Source organism: Salmo trutta, chromosome 38 (assembly GCF_901001165.1).
Source record: "Salmo trutta chromosome 38, fSalTru1.1, whole genome shotgun sequence".
In the NCBI taxonomy this organism is placed as follows: domain Eukaryota; kingdom Metazoa; phylum Chordata; class Actinopteri; order Salmoniformes; family Salmonidae; genus Salmo; species Salmo trutta.
In genome coordinates, this window is record NC_042994.1 from 4578365 (window position 1) to 4598698 (window position 20334).

Here is a 20334-nt window from a genome sequence, read left to right on the forward strand (position 1 = left end):
TAACATATACAGTATAGTGTGTCGTGTTATTACTGTAACATAGACAGTATAGTGTGTTATGTTATTACTGTAACATATACAGTATAGTGTGTTATGTTATTACTGTAACATATACAGTATAGTGTGTTATGTTATTACTGTAACATAGACAGTATAGTGTGTTATGTTATTACTGTAACATATACAGTATAGTGTGTCGTGTTATTACTGTAACATATACAGTATAGTGTGTTATGTTATTACTGTAACATATACAGTATAGTGTGTTATGTTATTACTGTAACATATACAGTATAGTGTGTTGTGTTATTACTGTAACATATACAGTATAGTGTGTTATGTTATTACTGTAACATATACAGTATAGTGTGTTGTGTTATTACTGTAACATATACAGTATAGTGTGTTATGTTATTACTGTAACATATACAGTGTAGTGTTAGGTTATTACTGTAACATATACAGTATAGTGTGTTGTGTTATTACTGTAACATATACAGTATAGTGTGTCATGTTATTACTGTAACATATACAGTATAGTGTGTTATCTTATTACTGTAACATATACAGTATAGTGTGTCGTTATTACTGTAACACATACAGTATAGTGTGTTATGTTATTACTGTAACATATACAGTATAGTGTTAGGTTATTACTGTAACATAGACAGTATAGTGCGTCGTGTTATTACTGTAACATATACAGTATAGTGTGGCATGTTATTACTGTAACATATACAGTATAGTGTGTCGTGTTATTACTGTAACATATACAGTATAGTGTGTTGTGTTATTACTGTAACATATACAGTATAGTGTGTCATGTTATTACTGTAACATATACAGTATAGTGTGTCGTGTTATTATTGTAACATATACAGGATAGTGTGTCATGTTATTACTGTAACATATACAGTATAGTGTGTCGTGTTATTATTGTAACATATACAGTATAGTGTGTTATGTTATTACTGTAACATACACAATATAGTGTGTCATGTTATTACTGTAACATATACAGTATAGTGTTAGGTTATTACTGTAACATATACAGTATAGTGTGTCGTGTTATTATTGTAACATAGACAGTATAGTGTGTTATGTTATTACTGTAACATATACAGTATGGTGTGTCGTGTTATTACTGTAACATATACAGTATAGTGTGTCATGTTATTACTGTAACATATACAGTACAGTGTGTCATGTTATTACTGTAACACATACAGGTTATAACTGTCACTCAACTCAGCAGCATGTCCTCCATGTAGACATAATGTGCTTTACAACTGGCTTGAGGAAGAACGTTCCCCTAACAGCAGATGTAGGATAAGATGACCTGTTCCTCAACCCTATCCAGAACTATAAGATGACCTGTTCCCCAACCCTATCCAGAACTATAAGATGACCTGTTCCTCAACCCTATCCAGAACTATAAGATGACCTGTTCCTCAACCCTATCCAGAACTATAAGATGACCTGTTCCTCAACCCTATCCAGAACCATAAGATGACCTGTTCCTCAACCCTATCCAGAACTACAAGATGACCTGTTCCTCAACCCTATCCAGAACTATAAGATGACCTGTTCCTCAACCCTATCCAGAACTATAAGATGACCTGTTCCTCAACCCTATCCAGAACTATAAGATGACCTGTTCCTCAACCCTATCCAGAACTATAAGATGACCTGTTCCTCAACCCTATCCAGAACTATAAGATGACCTGTTCCTCAACCCTATCCAGAACCATAAGATGACCTGTTCCTCAACCCTATCCAGAACTACAAGATGACCTGTTCCTCAACCCTATCCAGAACTATAAGATGACCTGTTCCTCAACCCTATCCAGAACTATAAGATGACCTGTTCCTCAACCCTATCCAGAACTATAAGATGACCTGTTCCTCAACCCTATCCAGAACTATAAGATGACCTGTTCCTCAACCCTATCCAGAACTATAAGATGACCTGTTCCTCAACCCTATCCAGAACTATAAGATGACCTGTTCCTCAACCCTATCCAGAACTATAAGATGGAAAAGGAACATCTAATCCTGGACCAGCATTTAGGGTACAACTTCTAACAACTTCTAACTCCTACAGTAGTTTCAGGACAGAAACACAAGTCAACACTCACCTCTAGTGGATTATAAAGTCAAATCTATCCCTCTTTCAAATTCCAAATGGTCCTACAATAAGATATCACAGCCAAGGAGGATATAGGAAATTATTAATATTGTTTTGACATCCACATTATTTAATTTCCGTTATTTAATATTTAGCATGTCATTATTCTGTTTGTGTTTCAGGCAAATTCACCAATCACAGTCTGCACTTATCTAGTGGGCTATGGTTTACAGTAGCCAGTTTGGTTGCTGTCCAACTGGTCTCGGTCAGGACAGTCAAATAAGCAGCAGTGAGAGTTCACAAGGAAACTATTTCTCCCACGTTCCATTGGCTCATTGCGGAGAGAGGAGCAAGGCACGGATTTCCCATGAGGTGAACAGAACCCCCTATGTCTAGAGAATTGTCCCTCTACACCCCCAAGTCCAGTGGGTTCTTTCTCTCTCTCCTATTCTCTCTCTCTCTCTGTGTCTCTACCCTTCTCCTCTCTTCTCCCTCCTATTTCTGTCTGTATAACTCTTTCTCTCAACCTTTCTCCCTCTCTCCCCTTTCTTCCATCCAGTGGTGTAAAGTCCTTAAGTAAAACTAATTTAAAGTACTACTTAAGTAGTTTTTTGGGGTATCTGTACTTTACTTTACTATTTATATTTTTGCCAGCTTTTACTTTTACTTCACTACATTCCTAAAGAAAATAATATACGTTTTACTCCATACATTTTCCCTGACACCCAGGAAAATGATCCAATTCACACACTTATCAAGAGAACTTATCAAGAGAACATCCCTGGTCATCCCTACTGTCTCTTATCTGGCAGACTCACTCAACACAAATGCTTTGTTTGTAAATTATGTCTGAGTGTTGGAGTGTGCCCCTGGCTATCCGTCAATAAAAAAATTACAAAATAAATTGTGCCGTCTGGTTTGCTTAATATAAGGAATTTGAAATGGTTTACACTTTTACTCTTGGTACTTAAGTACGTTTTAGCAATTCCATTCACCTGACTATATTTAAAACCAAATACTTCTAGGCTTTTACTCAAGTAGTATTTTACTGGTGACTTTCACTTTTACTTGAATAATTTTCTATTAAGGTACAGTATGTTTACTTTTACTCAACTATGACAATGTAGTACTTTTTCTACCATTGCTTCCATCTCTCCATGGCTTTTGTCACGCCCTGACCATAGAGAGCCCTGGGTTCTCTATGGTGTTGAGGTCAGAGCATGACTAGGGGGGGTGTTCTAGTCTGTATTTTCTATGTTGGTATATTAGTATGGTTCCCAATTAGAGGCAGCTGTTTATCGTTGTCTCTAATTGGGAATCATACTTAAGTTGTTCATTGTTCCCACCTGCTTTGTGGGATATTGCTTGTGTATGTGCAGGTAGTACTACGTTACTTTATGTTTCGTTGCTTGTTTTTTGTTTGAAAGTTTCACTTAAATAAAAGATGTGGAACTCAACACACGCTGCGCCTTGGTCCGTCCATTCAAAAGAACGTGACAGCTTTAACTAGGATCGTAGCCAGATTCATCACAATAAACTTGTTGGTGGGATGATATGACCATGAAGACAGCCTCAGGAGAACAAGAGGAAAAAGGGGAAAGATGTTTACTGAACTTCTACTGGGACAATCTATTAATACATGTCTGGCACTGCATTGAGCGGCCGGGGACTGTAATATTGTCCAAAATGTCCAAAACAGAACTGAAGATGAGCATGGAAAATATTCGATATCAACAACTATGATGGGATTATAAGTATCAGGGGAGATTGAGATGTTTTCCTATTCACAGATATGGACATTGGACAGTAGGCCTTATGTAGATTTCTTCCATCCACAAGGGCCCAATGATGACATATGCACTATAGACACACATATACTGGAAAGTGACAAACCCCAAATAAAATGGTCATAGATCAATGGGAGATGGCATGGTTGAAAGACTTGTTTTTTTAATGAATACCGAGAATCATAATAATGACCTCTATATCCAGGTTGTATCCATGGTTTCACAATATGGGCTATGCATCGAGAGCAGACAGAGACAAAAAGAGCATTGTATTCCTCTACCAACTCTTCATGCTTCATTTCACACTGGAACGCTACTGGAGATAGCCAGGCTATTACGCAATGTGTTCCAATACAATACAGTGTGTGCTCCCCAAATGGGACCCTATTCTCTATAAAGTGCACTACTTTAGACAAGGGCTCTGGTCAAAAGTAGTGCACTAGTTAGGGATAGGGGCCATTTGGGACACAGACAGTGTGCTCCTTGTTTGACAGGATGTGATGAAGAGAAGCTGATGCGTGATGTATTGAACATGATGGACCTTTTTCTTATACAGGCCATATTGCAACATATTGCTATGATTGGGTTCGTTAGCCGAAGCTCAACTAGCTGTGAAACCAATTATAGTGTCAGAGCATGAACACAACATATCTTGTTTGTACTGAAGTGGGTGGCAGTGTTGAGGGAAAAGTTGGTGGTGTTCAACCCAAGAGGCCTAAAGTACTGTAGCTCCCTGTTAATGTAGTGGGGCAACACTCAGAACCTGCCATGAGTATTCAGACTGTTACCCATCCACCCTCCACCACTATCCCTCGGAGATGGAGAGAATACTCCCTCTCCCTCTCTCTCACTGTCCCTCAGAGATGGAGAGAATACTAATAATATGTAAACGAGAGGTGTATGGAGAGATGGGAGGGGGGAAGAGGGGTACAAGAACTAAAAAGGGTGCAGAACAAAGGCTGGGGGCGCCAAAAGAGGGGCGCCAAGTTTCCACGACAACAGAACAGAGCCAAGAATAGTTGGGGGGAGTCATATGGTGTTGAGGGCTTTTAAATCAGTGAGCGGAGCTTGAAGCCTGGGATCAGTCCATGTTGTGGATGCCAATGGCAACAATATGAGTGGGATTGGGACCCACAACCACAGTAGTGTGACGGTGATGGCGTTTGATATGAACAGGACCGCGGCTCTCACCACGGTCGACCAGGATATGAACGCAGCAGTACATGGTAGGTAAGGTCAACTATAGGGCTGCTTTTTGGTATCTAGAAACATATTGTAAGAATCTAGCCTCTTCATTTGTAAGTTGAATTGGGAGTGTTGTTGGTTGAGTGGGACTTTGTGTCTTGAATAAGTTTCAGTGTTTGACTTGAAATGAAGGTGAACCTTAGTCTTCACTTGTTTTCCCCTCTTCTTAGAATATGGTCACCAGTCACTTGTTCCTTTCCTTCTTCTTCCAGAGTTCAAGGTGTTCAACATCATCCTAATGTCTCTAGCCTTGTGTGTTCTCACCATCACTGGCCTGTTCTGCAGCATATCCTGTCACAACCGCAGACGGTAAGGCTTGATGTACTACAATACCCATAATGCTTTGTACTACATATCAATCTTAGCAAAGATTGTATATTATATTGACAAGATATTGGATATGTCCTCAAATATGGAAGGCAGGCTGGAGGAGGCGAGATTAGGTGGGACCATTCTAGCCAATGAGAGGGCAGATAATCAAAGAAAACAGACCATAGAGTTAGAGCACTCATCTTTGTATCTATGCCAATAAATCATCTGTTAGAGAGCATTGGCAGCTCCATTGAGGCTATCTCTATTTAAAAGTCTTCATCATTGATTAATTGTTCCTAACTCATAGGAATCCCCACTCAGTTGACTACTTTAAAATGCTGGAGGCCCTCAATGGCAAGGTCCATTCTAAAACAAGTTATATCCATGATGAGTCCTCTATGAGAAAAGGCACATCTCCGATATAAAGTCATTTTTTGGGTAAGTTGCAGAAATTCCACGTGTCCACTTATATCAGTGCATTCGTAACAACCATTACGAAATGTCTATTCGATCAAATAAGCCTCACGTAGCAAATTAGAAATTACATTTTTTATTGACAAATTCAACACTCTCTCGTTGACCTCCATACACATTTTTTTTTTTGTAAATAAATTATTTTCGTGGACAGATTTTGGGTGGGGTAAAACCTCTCGCTTTGCATCTCCTGTCACAGTCGCAGGAGGTAAGGCTTGTTGTACTACAGTACCCATAATTCCCTATATATATATCTTAGTAAAGAGGCTCTACAGCATCTCCTGTCACGGTCGCAGGTCGTCATCTGTCTCTGGGTCATGTTTATATCTCTGGCTTACAATTACCTCTCCGAGTCATATTGGCATCCTCAGCTAAAGTCATCTTAGTAATGACTCTCACTCATTAGGCTACATTGGAGCAAACAAAATATTTGGTAATTGAATATGACACTTAAATTACATTGAAGCTTTGTTGAAGATTGTTTTGGTGACAAACCTAGACGTGTAGCCCAGAGGAGGCTGGTGGAAGGAGCTATGAGGCCAGCTCAATGTAACGGCTGGAATGGAATTCATGGAACGGAGTCAAACATGCCGTTTCCATGTTTGATGCGTTTAATACCTTTCCATTTATTCCATTCCAGCCATTACACTGAGCCCGGCTTCCTCTGGCGTAGCCTTTTCCTCACTGTACGACTCCACATTTAACACAGTAGAACAGTGACACTCCATGGACATATGATGAAACTGAATTGTCTTTTACAGCAAGTTTTTACCATGTTGGTTTACCATGTTGGTGTGCACACAAAATAATGGACATTTTAATGCATTGGTTTAAAATGACAAGAAAGAACACATAGAAAGTCCCACAGTTCCCTGAAAGCGCATTATATCTTTTCCCGCCTCCAGGCTGTCGAAGAGGGCCCATATGTATGAGAGTGCTGTGCTTCGTGACGTACCAGTCAACCCGGTGGACATCAGAGCTGTCAAGAGATCCACCAGTTTCAGAAACCCTCTCTCATTCTTCAGAAAACAGGAAGCATCTAAGGACAACTCCAGAATCTACTACATCTACAGTAACCCTCTACCCATAGGGCTGGAGGAAGAGGACACTATCCAGAATATCGCCCCTGGTGGATCGAAGGAGCAAGAAGAGCTAACTTTTCAGGACTACGCCAATGATCCCAATAGTGGTATCATCCTGGACCCACCCAACTTTTACATGCAGCTCTAGAGCAAGGTGGCATGTTCCACTTCATGGGAGGGGTGTTTGATTTTTTTTGGCCTATTCAAATTTGTATTTTGGGAAAATCCTTGTCTAAAGTGGATGAACTTTGATGAAGTTATTTGGAACTTGTGAAAGATTATTTTTTCCAAACTTGGATATTTATTTAACCGCCATAAAACAGTTCAGACATGGATGGTGTGCTTTAGAAAAGAAGCATAGCATGAAATACACAGAGACCAGAACGATAGATAATAGCTTCTCAGAGAAAATATCAAAAGAAAAGGTTATCATCACTGCTGAGATGAGCAATCAATTGATTGATCAATTGTACTCCTGGGCAATACAATTGGATTAAATAAGAGTCAGTCACAGAATAGCCTTCAGGCGATTGGCTGGGTTTCCCTGATCAGCCAATCCAGGGCCTCCTTGCGGCCCTGCCTATCCAGCTCTGCTCCAATCGTCTCCCGGCACTGCCTGTGGTACTCGTTCACCCAATCACGCTGCAGGAAGATAAGAGAGTGTGTCACACACAGAGTGATAACATACAAAATGGCAGAACTATTACTAATCGATTTCCCCGGTTTCAAAGAGCACCTGTGGATATTTCCTGAAGACCTCCTCATACATTATCTTTCTCTCCTATGGCAAAGCTGATTTGAAACTGAAAGATTGATTTATTTCTGCTCTACTACGTGTCACTTCATTCAACCAAACAATACAGTTTTTCTACCCAAGTTTCAAGTGCCATGTTTACATTATAGATCTGTATAATTACTTTTTTAAATTAGAAATAAATGAGTGCTTTATTTTAGTAGAACTAAATGAGTGCTCTATTTTAGTTGAACTAAATGGGTGCTTTATTTTAGTAGAACTAAATGGGTGCTTTATTTTAGTAGAACTAAATGAGTGCTCTATTTTAGTAGAATTAATGGGTGCTTTATTTTAGTAGAACTAAATGGGTGCTCTATTTTAGTAGAAATACATGAATGATAGCTCCTAAAGAAGCAGTGTGTTTGGTCAAATATGAATTCCAAAGAATGGGGAACAAGACTGACCTCTTTCTGGGTGAGAAGATCTGTGTTTACCATCTTGGCTTGGATGGGGACCAGAGTGAGAGGCTCAAACGTCAAACTGCCCTTGTTTCTGTAGTTGTACTGAGGACACAGACCCAAAGGTCACATGGCCTTCACACTTCATTTTACACATAATCTGTCTCCATAAACATAAATACTCATTCTTCACTCTATACACACACACACTTCACTTCATTTTATACTTATTCAGTCAATTTCTTACCTTGGGTTTTGCTGGCACCACCAGAACAACGTTTTCAATTCTAATGCCAAACAAGCCATCCTCATAGTACCCAGGTTCTGAGGAAAGGAAGGAGACAAGTTCAGGTGTGTGTGAGAGAGAAACAGAGAGAGAGAAATAGTTAAATTGTCTGTGTGTTTGTGTATAAATGCATGCATGATAGTAAGTGTGTGTGTGTGTGTGTGTGTGTGTGTATGCGTGCCTGCATGTCTGTGTGTATGTGCATGCATGTACGTGAGTGTGTACGTCCATATGTGTGTGAGCGTACCCACCATCGCTGACAATCATGCCTGCCTCCAGGGGCTCGTCGGCGAAGGTCTTGTAGGAGATCCCACAGGGTCCCTCGTGGACATTGAGGAAACATCCCACCCCGTGGCCCGTACCATGGAGGTAGTCCAGCCCAGACTCCCACAGCGCCTGGCGGGCAAACGAGTCAAGCAGGTGGCCTAAGGGTGGAGGTTTACATTTCACATATTAGTCATTTAAAAACAAACATTGGAAACATTGAGTACTCCACAAACAACAAGGTCTCACCTTTGGTTCCGTTGGGGAAAATGGCAGCGCTGACGGCTATATGTCCCTTCAGTACGTAGGTGAAGGTTTCCTGAGATATAGAGAGAAAATCTATATGTCACTGAACATACCACTGGGACTTTCTCTCTGTCATATGCTGTAGCAGGTCATGAGAGGAGAGGCCATATGGATAACTGTTACCTTCTCATAAGCAGAGGGAGATCCAAAGTGCATGGTGCGGGTGACGTCTGTTGTTCCATCACTAGAAAACACCAGAACCAGAATTTATTATAAAAACATGTTTTATTTGTAATGTGCTTTTCTTATGTGTCACATTATTACGTATTACATGATTTGGTGAATGTGTAGCATTATCACACGCGGGACTATGCGGAGCATTATCACATGCGGGACTATGCGCAGCATTATTACATGCAGGATTATGCGTAGCATTATTACATGTGGGATTACGCGCGGGATTATTACATGTAGGATTACGCGTGGCATTATTACATGTAGGATTATGTGTAGCATTATTACATGTAGGATTATGTGTAGCATTATTACATGTAGGATTATGTGTAGCATTATTACATGTAGGATTATGCGTAGCATTATTACATGCGGGACTATGCACGGCATTATTACATGTGGGATTATGTGCAGCATTATTACATGTGGGATTATGTGTAGCATTATTACTTACATATACTGGGCTCCAGAGTCGAGGAGGTAGATTTCATTTAGAGAGAGAGTTCTGTTGGTTTCAGGGAGGGGTCTATAGGGCAACAAAAATAAGTACATAAATACAAAATAAATCATCAAAAACATGATTATAGACCACTCTACATTAATTTCAGTGAAATAAAGTTATACAATAAACAAAGGTACTTGTAATGAATGATTGCTCCGTTTGGTCCAACACTGGAAATGGATGGGAAGCTGAGTCCGACAAAGTCTTTCTGTTGGCTGAAACCACATAAAATACATGAATATTTATTTATGTGTATTTAAGCAATAAGGACTGAGGGGGTGTGGTATATGGCCAATATACCACGGCTGTGGGCTGTTCTTAGGCACAACGCATCGCAGAGTTGAAGTAGGTACATACAGTGAGGGAAAAAAGTATTCGATCCCCTGCGGATTTTGTACGTTTGCCCACTGACAAAGAAATTATCAGTCTATAATTTTAATGGTAGGTTTATTTGAACAGTGAGAGACAGAATAACAACAAAAAAAACCAGAAAAACACGTCAAAAATGTTATAAATTGATTTGCATTTTAATGAGGGAAATAAGTATTTCACCCCCTCTCAATCAGAAAGATTTCTGTCTCCCAGGTGTCTTTTATACAGGTAACGAGCTGAGATTAGGAGCACACTCTTAAAGGGAGTGTTACCTGTCCACAGAAGCAATCAATCAGATTCCAAACTCTCCACCATGGCCAAGACCAAAGAGCTCTCCAAGGATGTAATGGACAAGATTGTAGACCTACACAAGGCTGGAATGGGCTACAAGACCATCACCAAGCAGCTTGGTAAGAAGGTGACAACAGTTGGTGCGATTATTCGCAAATGGAAGAAACACAAAAGAACTGTCAATCTCCCTCGGCCTGGGGCTCCATGCAAGATCCATGCAAGGAATCAGCCCAGAACTACACGGGAGGATCTTGTCAATGATCAAGGCAGCTGGGACCATAGTCACCAAGAAAACAATTGGTAACACACTATGCCGTGAAGGACTGAAATCCTGCAGCGCCCACAAGGTCCCCCTGCTCAAGAAAGCACATATACATGCCCGTCTAAAGTATGCTAATGAACATCTAAATGATTCAGAGGACAACTGGGTGAAAGTGTTGTGGTCAGATGAGACCAAAATGGAGCTCTTTGGCATCAACTCAGCTCGCCGTGTTTGGAGGAGGAGGAATACTGCCCAAGAACACCACACCTACCGTCAAACATGGAGGTGGAAACATTATGCTTTGGGGGTGTTTTTCTGCTAAGGGGACAGGACAACTTCACCGCATCAAAGGGACGATGGACGGGGCCATGTACCGTCAAATCTTGAGTGAGAACCTCCTTCCCTCAGCCAGGGCATTGAAAATGGGTCGTGGATGGGTAGCATGTCCAGCATGACAATGACCCAAAACACACAGCCAAGGCAACAAAGGAGCTCAAGAAGAAGCACATTAAGGTCCTGGAGTGGCCTAGCCAGTCTCCAGACCTTAATCCCATAAGAAAATCTGTGGAGGGAGCTGAAGGTTCGAGTTGCCAAACGTCAGCCTCGAAACCTTAATGACTTGGAGAAGATCTGCAAAGAGGAGTGGGACAAAATCCCTCCTGAGATGTGTGCAAACCTGGTGGCCAACTACAAGAAACATCTGACCTCTATGATTGCCAACAAGGGTTTGGCCACCAAGTACTAAGTCATGTTTTGCAGAGGGGTCAAATACTTATTTCCCTCATTAAAATGCAAATCAATTTATAACATTTTTGACATGCGTTTTTCTGGATTTTTGTGTTGTTATTCTGTCTCTCACTGTTCAAATAAACCTACCATTAAAATTATAGCCTGTCATTTCTTTGTCAGTGGGCAAACGTACAAAATCAGCAGGGGATCAACTACTTTTTTCCCTCAGCGTACAGTTCCTAATTGTTTCAATAGAGGGAGTTAAAATGCTAAAACATCTGACTCACTGGGAATATCTCAATTACATACTCCTCGCGTCCTCTCTACTCGTCTCCTTCCTCTCTACTCGTCTCCTTCACAAAACCCATTGGATGAGAAAGCCAGAGGTCCCTCCCCTCTGACCTTCTCCTCCAATGGGTTTTGAGAAAGAGATGAGAGAGGAGTATGCAATTGTCCTATTGCCTTGTGCTTCAGAAATGATTTTTCACAGTGTAGTGACTGCACGGAACCTATAAAATCTCAATCTAACGATCCAGGATAATAAGTGAAGTTGGAGAGAAAACGTCACAGATGTTGTTATTACATAGCTTTGTTATTTTATGGTTGAAGTGAAAAGTAGAACCCCACCTGCGTAACTCCTCGGCCTTGTCTGCTGCGGATATCTCAGTCACTGTGCCTTTTGGAATCTATCAAACAACAACCACACAGTACATGACACGTAGTCATTGCAACACACAGCCAAAAAGTCTGCAATCATAAAACCGTAATACTACTTTCAGCTACAAAACTACTGGAAATTACATTTTAAAAGTACATATAAAGTACCTCTTTTTCCAACCAAGCGAAGAGCTCACAAAGGGCGACAGCATCCTTGATCTGTGGTTGAGGAGAAAAAGTCAAACATGGCTGGTTGATGATACAATTATGGTGATTTTATGATGTCTAAAATCCAATTAAATAATTGTAAGAGTCAAAATGTCAAAGGTAACTTACATGGGCCATTTTCATCCCTTGAATCTCGGTGGCGTTCTTGACAGCTTTGGCGAGGCAGAGAGGAGTGTAGGGGATAAGAGTCCGGTGGGCCTGTGGACAAAACAGAAAAACAAAGCAATGAATTAGTTGGTACCTGATGCTACACATATCATTTTACTAAATAGGCCTACATGTAAACTCAGCAAAAAAAGAAACGTCCCTTTTTCAGGACCCTGTCTTTCAAAGATAATTAGTAAAAATCCAAATAACTTCACAGATCTTAATTGTAAAGGGTTTAAACACTGTTTCCCATGCTTGTTCAATGAACCATAAACAATTAATGAACATGCACCTGTGGAACGGTCGTTAAGACACTAACAGCTTACAGCCGGTAGGCAATTAAGGTCACGGTTATGAAACTTAGGACACTAAAAAGGCCTTTCTACTGACTCTGAAAAACACCAAAAGAGAGATGCCCAGGGTCCCTGCTCATCTGCATGAACGTGCCTTAGGCATGTTGCAAGGAGGCATGAGGACTGCAGATGTGGCCAGGGCAATAAATGTTCGTACTGTGAGACGCCTAAGACAGCACTACAGGGAGACAGGACGGACAGCTGATCGTGTAACAGCTGCACAGGATCGGTACATCCGAACATCACACCTGCGGGACAGGTACAGGATGGCAACAACAACTGCCCGAGTTACACCAGGAACACACAATCCCTCCATCAGTGCTCAGACTGTCCGCAATAGGCTGAGAGAGGCTGGACTGAGGGCTTCTAGGCCTGTTGTAAGGCAGGTCCTCACCAGACACCACCGGCAACAACGTCACCTATGGGCACAAACCTACCATCGCTGGACCAGACTGGACTGGCAAAAAGTGCTCTTCACTGACGAGTCGCGGTTTTGTCTCACCAGGGGTGATGGTCGGATTTGCGTTTATCGTCGAAGGAATGAGCGTTACACCGAGGCCTGTACTCTGGAGCGGGATCGATTTGTAGGTGGAGGGTCCATCATGGTCTGGGGCGGTGTGTCACAGCATCATCGGACTGAGCTTGTTGTCATTGCAGGCAATCTCAACGCTGTGCGTTACAGGGAAGACATCCTCCTCCCTCATGTGGTACCCTTCCTGCAGGCTCATCCTGACATGACCCTCCAGCATGACAATGCCACCAGCCATACTGCTCGTTCTGTGCGTGATTTCCTGCAAGACAGGAATGTCAGTGTTCTGCCATGGCCAGCGAAGAGCCTGGATCTCAATCCCATTGAGCATGTCTGGGACCTGTTGGATTGGAGGGTGAAAGCTAGGGCCATTCCCCGTAGAAATGTCCGGGAACTTGCAGGTGCCTTGGGGGAAGAGTGGGGTAACATCTCACAGCAAGAACTGGCAAATCTGGTGCAGTCCATGAGGAGGAGATGCACTGCAGTACTTAATGGAGCTGGTGGCCACACCAGATACTGACTGTTACTTTTGATTTTGACCCCCCCTTTGTTCAGGGACACATTATTCAATTTCTGTTAGTCACATGTCTGTGGAACTTGTTCAGTTTATGTCTCAGTTGTTGAATCTTATGTTCACACAAATATTTACACGTTAAGTTTGCTGAAAATAAACGCAGTTGACAGTGAGAGGATGTTTCTATTTTTGCTGAGTTTATTAACAAAGGTACTTTACATTGTTTGGGGGTAACTCATCCCCATCCCACTCATTCCACCAATGTGATACAGCTATGCACAGTGGTCATTTTGTGCCTGACTACACAGTCGCACTCTCTCACCTTGGGGATGACCTGCGTGAGGGCGCAGCTGGCTTTGTCACTGATCCACACCTTCTCCTTGGGCCCCAGGGAGGCACACACAGCCTGCAGCTCTGTGAACACAGACTCATAGGGGGCAGTCTGGACGCTAAGCTCCGCCTTGGAGGGCGTGTCCAGCTGAAGGTGCTCCCTCACCGTCGGCACGGCCAGACGCTTGATGTCCAGGAAGAGCCTAGGTGGGGTCAGAGGTCAGATTCATGTCCTACTTCTCATAGGAGATCAAAGTATGCTGTGCATTCTATACTGTGTCAGAGAAAAGACAGTCGGGAAAGAAAGTAAAGTGTTTTTATTTTATTTTAGATTAATTTAGGTGCTTTTAGGATCTTTTACCTGATTGTGTTCATTCCAACGATGGCGTACGCAAAGAAAACAGGGTCGTACTCGATGTCAGAGCCACGGAGGTTGAAAAGCCCTGGGAAGAGTAACACAGTTAAAACACACTACCACTTAACACCTGTTTGGTGGATACAATTTTTCCTGTTCTCCTTCAACAAATTCAGTAATGTATTTCGTTGTAAGGTCTACACCTGTTGTATTCGACACATGTGACAAATTAAATTTGATTTAGATTTTTATGTACAGTAGTTTGAATCTTGTAAACAGCTATTTAAAATGGTGTCTTCTGCTAAAAATAAATTAGCTAACACTGTTATTATTATGCCTCATAATCATTATTATAAATATGATCCTAATCATTATTAATAATTGTATTATTATTATGATGAGGTTACCCTCCTCACCCTCTAGGGAAGAAGCCCAGACAAACCCCCTCATTTAGACACACTAGTCTAAAAGTGACTGGACGACTGCAATCAACATCAACATTGTCCTCCCTAATTAACACAAACACTCTGGCCAGCCAATCAGCTCTGAGAGCTCTATAGGCTCGTTAGGGCTAGCTAACGAGGTGCTCAGACAGGCATCTACAGGGCCACCCGTACAGCCTCAGGGTTCTTGGATCGTGATCAGGGGGTGTCGTGTCTACCTCACAGGGTTATGCAACGTAACTGTTTGGTGAGGTCATTCAATAAAGTGCATTAACCCTGGTCCTGTAGGTCTACTGGTTGGGCAGACTTTTGTTCCAGCCCAGCACTAACACACCTGATTCAATCCATCAACTACTCTTCAATCAAGACATTTGATTAGGCTGTCATTGTAAATAATAATTTGCTCTTAACTGACTTGCCTAGTTAAATAAAAAATAAAAAATGTGTTGAATCAGGTGTGCTAGTGCTGGGTTGGAACGAAAGCCTGTGCACCCTGTAACTCAACATGACCAGGGTTAGTGAGTTGGTGATATTTTATATGGTAATTCCAACGACTGTTTAGGGTGAATTATATAGGAAAAATGTCTCTGTGCTGCGTTATAGTAACTATATCAGTATAAAGGGAATCATACATGCAATCTCATCCAGCGCCGTGGCAACGAACCAAGAGATCTTCCTCTCGGCCATCTTGGATCTCAGAGCGGTCATCTTGTCCTGCCAGGTCAGACCTGGAACAGAGGAGGACCTGGATTAACTGAACCACTGATGAGGAAGATGTCATCCTGCCATTGTCACTGTTGAACAAAATCCTTTCTGTATCAAAAACATTGTACACACGTACAGCTACAACCTTCAACCAATCACAAGATAGGACACATAACACCTCTAGAATGTTGAATAGGTCAATAATGGCTCCAAGCGGTACTACCGACCCGTGAACCCCAGGCCCAGGGTGAGGAGCTGAGTGGAGGGTCTGGTTGGACGGTCCATCCAGATGGCATCTATCAGGTTGTCCTGAACAGCCACCAGGGAGTGGCCTGCACCGGCCAGGGCCTTAGACATGTTCTTCCACTGGTCTGGATGGAACAACAGACAGGTCACGTAACCATAGTCAGCACCAAAATGGTAGATACTTAGCACTGGAAGTATAGTACACAACATGTACTACACCATTATTACTGTGTATGACGTAAGAGATGTAGAACTCTACGGACCAGCAGCAATGATCCAGGGGTCCACTCCTACTGTCGAGTTCTCAGGCAGTACACTGATCAGCCAGTCCTCCTGGCTAAGTGTCTCCTTCAGACCTGGTGACAGGAAACACCCACAATGAGCCAGAAAATACTGACATCTGACAACACAGTAGACTGTCCCATGTGTAGTATGTCTTATCAAGAGAAGCATCGGCCAATCTATACTAAAGTGGTTAAGTGCATTTGCTTTAAAGTTTTAACTTTAGATGCAGAAGAAACCAACTACCACTTATACTAGCTTCAACTAGGTGTCGTCAGATGCCATATCCATTCAAGAACTAAGAGTATTGTTGTTGTTTACCCATCTTCATGAGGGTCCAGTTGTTGTCCATCTGCTGGCTGGCCTGGAGGAAGTACCGTCCGTCTGTCCACATGGCCGCATGCTTCTCTGTCACTATGGCCGTGCCTGGAGACATGTCATCAATCAATCAAGGCTACATATCTGTTCTCTGTCACTATGGCCGTACCTGGAGACACGTCATCAATCAATCAAGGCTACATATCTGTTCTCTGTCACTATGGCCGTGCCTGGAGACACGTCATCAATCAATCAAGGCTACATATCTGTTCTCTGTCACTATGGCCGTGCCTGGAGACACGTCATCAATCAATCAAGGCTACATATCTGTTCTCTGTCACTATGGCCGTGCCTGGAGACACGTCATCAATCAATCAAGGCTACATATCTGTTCTCTGTCACTATGGCCGTACCTGGAGACATGTCATCTTAATATCTGATTCTTAGCCATGTCTTTAGTTGTCACTATGCTACTGTTTAAAGTTTGTCAAGCAGGGCTACAGAACTGTCCTGTTTCTATGGCCTGATTTCATTTTATTATCAACGTGTCCAAACTCTGACCCCAATTTAATACAAGCAAATGTCTGTCTATATTGTTTATAGATGTCCTGTTCTTTCTTAGGGCGTACAAGTTCACTGCAAGGTGTGCAGTTATGGGAAATGACAATACAACTTTCCTGGTATTGTATGAAGTGTTGATTTCATCTGGTCTGACATGACCAAAGGCTGTGATAAGTTTGTCTTTGTGTATTCACTGGTGTTCTCGCCATATCAACCTCCTTTACAACAAGGGAACTAGATCCTGACACAAGTACACACACTACCTGCGGAGCCATTGAAGCCACAGATGAATTCACGTCTGCAGTCACATGGTGCGAGGTTTTCACTCTGTAACGAGAGAGAGAGAGAGAGAGAGAGAGAGAGAGAGAGAGAGAGAGAGAGTGTAAGGGAGGGATGAGAAGTAGAGAGAGAGAGAGAGAGTGTAAGGGAGGGATGAGAAGTAGAGAGAGAGAGAGAGAGAGAGAGAGAGAGAGAGAGAGAGAGAGAGAGAGAGAGAGAGAGAGAGAGAGAGAGAGAGAGAGAGTGTAAGGGAGGGATGAGAAGTAAAGAGAGAGAGAGAGTGTGTGTGTAAGGGAGGGATGAGAAGTAGAGAAAGAAAGAGTAGCGTGAACGATGTGGAGATGGAGAGGACCCTGCTATAGTCACATTGTCCATGTCTAGAGGTCAGGCAGACTTATACACACTATTGTTCATTATTTCTAATTAGTAATTGTGTGTGTGTGCATATGTGTGTTCTTGCGTGCGTGCAACCGCGTGTGTGTGTGTGTGACCTTGTGTGTGTGTGTGTGTGTGTGTGTGTGTGTGTTCAGTACCTGGTGTGCGTCTCCAGAGGGGACAATGTAGGCCTGGATGGGCTCAGCGATATACTTGGTGTTCCTCATGGCTTGCCGTAGCTGCCGCAGCAGCTCCACCGTGATCTTGGGAGACATGGCAGCGTCTAGGAGAGATACACAGGCGGTAAAGCCATAACAGACGAACTGAACAGGCAGCCCAAGAATGGGACTCCGGAGGGATCCACAGTTCCAGCATGCTCCTGCCTCCCCTGTCGAGTAGGTTAGTTCATCTGTCTCAGTTTAACAACGGTTTCGTTACCTTGGTGTCAGAACTGGGCCATGTATAGCCTAAACTAGAATCGACCTCCTACAAAATGATAAAGAATAATAACAAACGTTTCGTTTAACATACCGAACAAACTAAACAGATATGTTATTCATTATTGTGGACTCAAAGTATTAATAATGTGATTACCTGAGCCCATGTTGTCTTCAGCCGTCTATGAGATATCTGACAAATAGCCTGTTAATGTGGGGCTCAAAGTCTTAGCCTGCACATGGATCTTTAACCTTGCTGACTCAGACAAACTCAGGGTTAAATATGAACAGATTATGATTATTATCTTTGCTGCAATTGCAAACTATTAATTTACCCGCAGGCCTGAATGCTGCCTTTATACAGTATACTTTGATCACTCATCAAGGTCTAAGAAACCCATCTACAAAAAGGCATTTTTTGAGATCATGATTTTGAAAGATTTGACATACTGTAAGGTGTATAATGGATAATATAACTGATTTCATTTCAGGCCGTTAAAGGAATAAAATCATCCCATATTATTGATGGAGTCGTTTTATTCATCGATGCCAGTATGGGCGTTATCCAATCGCCTCAAAGGCACCGCCGAACTCACGGATTGGCTGAAACCTACATGCGATGTTGTTTACCATTTCAGAACAATTATTTAGGAAGTTCGCTGGCAACAAGTGGTGGGGAAACTGGTTAGCTAATTAAATTACTAATTGAATGATTCCAAATGGCATAATTGTGTTAATCAATTCAATTCAGTTATTTTGTCGCAGTTGGGGTAGGTGTGGCATTTCAGTCTGCTGTGGGGGATATTCAATGGAAAAGTTACTTTGAGCAAAATAATACGAATTTCTCAGCCAATATTGTATATATTTCATTAGAGTATGAGTCACACGTTGTTCATAGCTGTAGTAGTTAGAATATTAGACATATTTTCTACCAAAAACATAGCTAGACAACACTAATGGGGCTACGTCAGTAGCATGTAGCACGCGAGCGTCTTCCACATTACAACCACACGATAATCTCCATTCATTGCTTTCTTGCATCGGGCAACTGAACCCCAGCTAGAAAGTTTGTTAACACCATGTCAGTTTAATAAGATAACGTTAAATTGTACATTTACCTTAGAAATGCGATTCTGTTGTTTAAAACACTATTTTATGCAGCTGTCCCTTGTGTTAATTTACGAAACAGTAGGCAGCCATTGAATCGTTGACGTTTCTGGTCACGTGACACGAGCTTCTTCCAATAACCACACGGAGATGAGACTCGCCTTCCTTTAATTCAAAATACAGCGGCTCAAGTAAACGGCAACATGTATGAAACAGCATGTAGCCTACGCCCCTGCATTGGAGTAAAAGGCCTATAGAGATTTCATGAAATTCACGTTTTCAATAATCCGTATTTATCCAAATATATTTTTTCATCATCACGTTATTTTTATGGTTACTCAATAAAAACATATATGCAAGACTTGGAAATTCACCTTAAATGGGAAAGTGGCAGTGTAATACATTAATGCATGAGAAAACAGTACATACAATGGGAGACATTTGCAAACATTTACAGCATCTCTTTCCTTCATATTGCATTTTTGATACAGTAATTGGACAGGGAAGGACAATGAACAATTTTTGCGCTATTAAGTTTGTTTTGATGTTCTGGATATTGGGCTGAAACAGTATACTCAGTCATATTTACCCAAACGTGGAATATTTACAATATAAAACAGGAAGTTGGCATTTAGTTGGCATCTAAAGTATATAATTTTTTATATCTAGGATAAAAAACGAATAAACAAAAAAATGCTTGCTTCAAGAGCAAATTCAAACCCACACCATTCAGATCAATGACAAAAAGATCATCAAAATATAGACTTCATTGCAGTTTAGAAAATATGAATATTTGACAGTTCCAGTGTTGATTCAAAGTGAGGGTTATGGCTATGCCAAAATGGCACCCTATTCCCTATATAGTGCACTACTTTTGACCAAAACCCAAGTCTTTGCTAGGTAAAGCCCCGCCTTATCTCAGCTCACTGGTCACCATAGCAGCACCCACCCGTAGCACGTGCTCCAGCAGGTATATTTCACTGGTCACCCCCAAAGTCAATTCCTCCTTTGGCTGCCTTTCCTTCAGGTTCTCTGCTGCCAATGACTGGAACGAATTGCAAAA

General features: G+C 41.8%; 1 protein-coding gene across 2 annotated transcripts; it reads right to left on the reverse strand.

Annotated features, from left to right (window-relative positions):
• Window positions 1-7309: 7309 nt before the first annotated feature.
• On the reverse strand, window positions 7310-19392 carry LOC115178056 (xaa-Pro aminopeptidase 1-like). Of its 2 annotated transcripts, none has more exons than XM_029739083.1 (20): window positions 19283-19392; window positions 17886-18010; window positions 17337-17400; window positions 16516-16620; window positions 16176-16268; window positions 15894-16037; window positions 15594-15689; window positions 14525-14606; window positions 14156-14366; window positions 12399-12488; window positions 12231-12281; window positions 12033-12091; window positions 9889-9966; window positions 9704-9775; window positions 9199-9259; window positions 9019-9088; window positions 8757-8930; window positions 8467-8543; window positions 8226-8324; window positions 7310-7670 (listed from the first exon to the last, which is right to left on the reverse strand). In XM_029739083.1, exons 2-20 carry the CDS (start codon window positions 18000-18002, stop codon window positions 7551-7553), a joined length of 1863 nt encoding a protein of 620 aa, XP_029594943.1. In that variant the 5' UTR covers window positions 18003-18010; window positions 19283-19392; the 3' UTR covers window positions 7310-7550. The 2 variants fall into 2 exon arrangements, with proteins under 2 accessions (XP_029594943.1, XP_029594942.1); XM_029739082.1 differs by lacking the exon at window positions 19283-19392 and adding an exon at window positions 18322-18447.
• Between the last annotated feature and the right edge of the window lie 942 nt (window positions 19393-20334).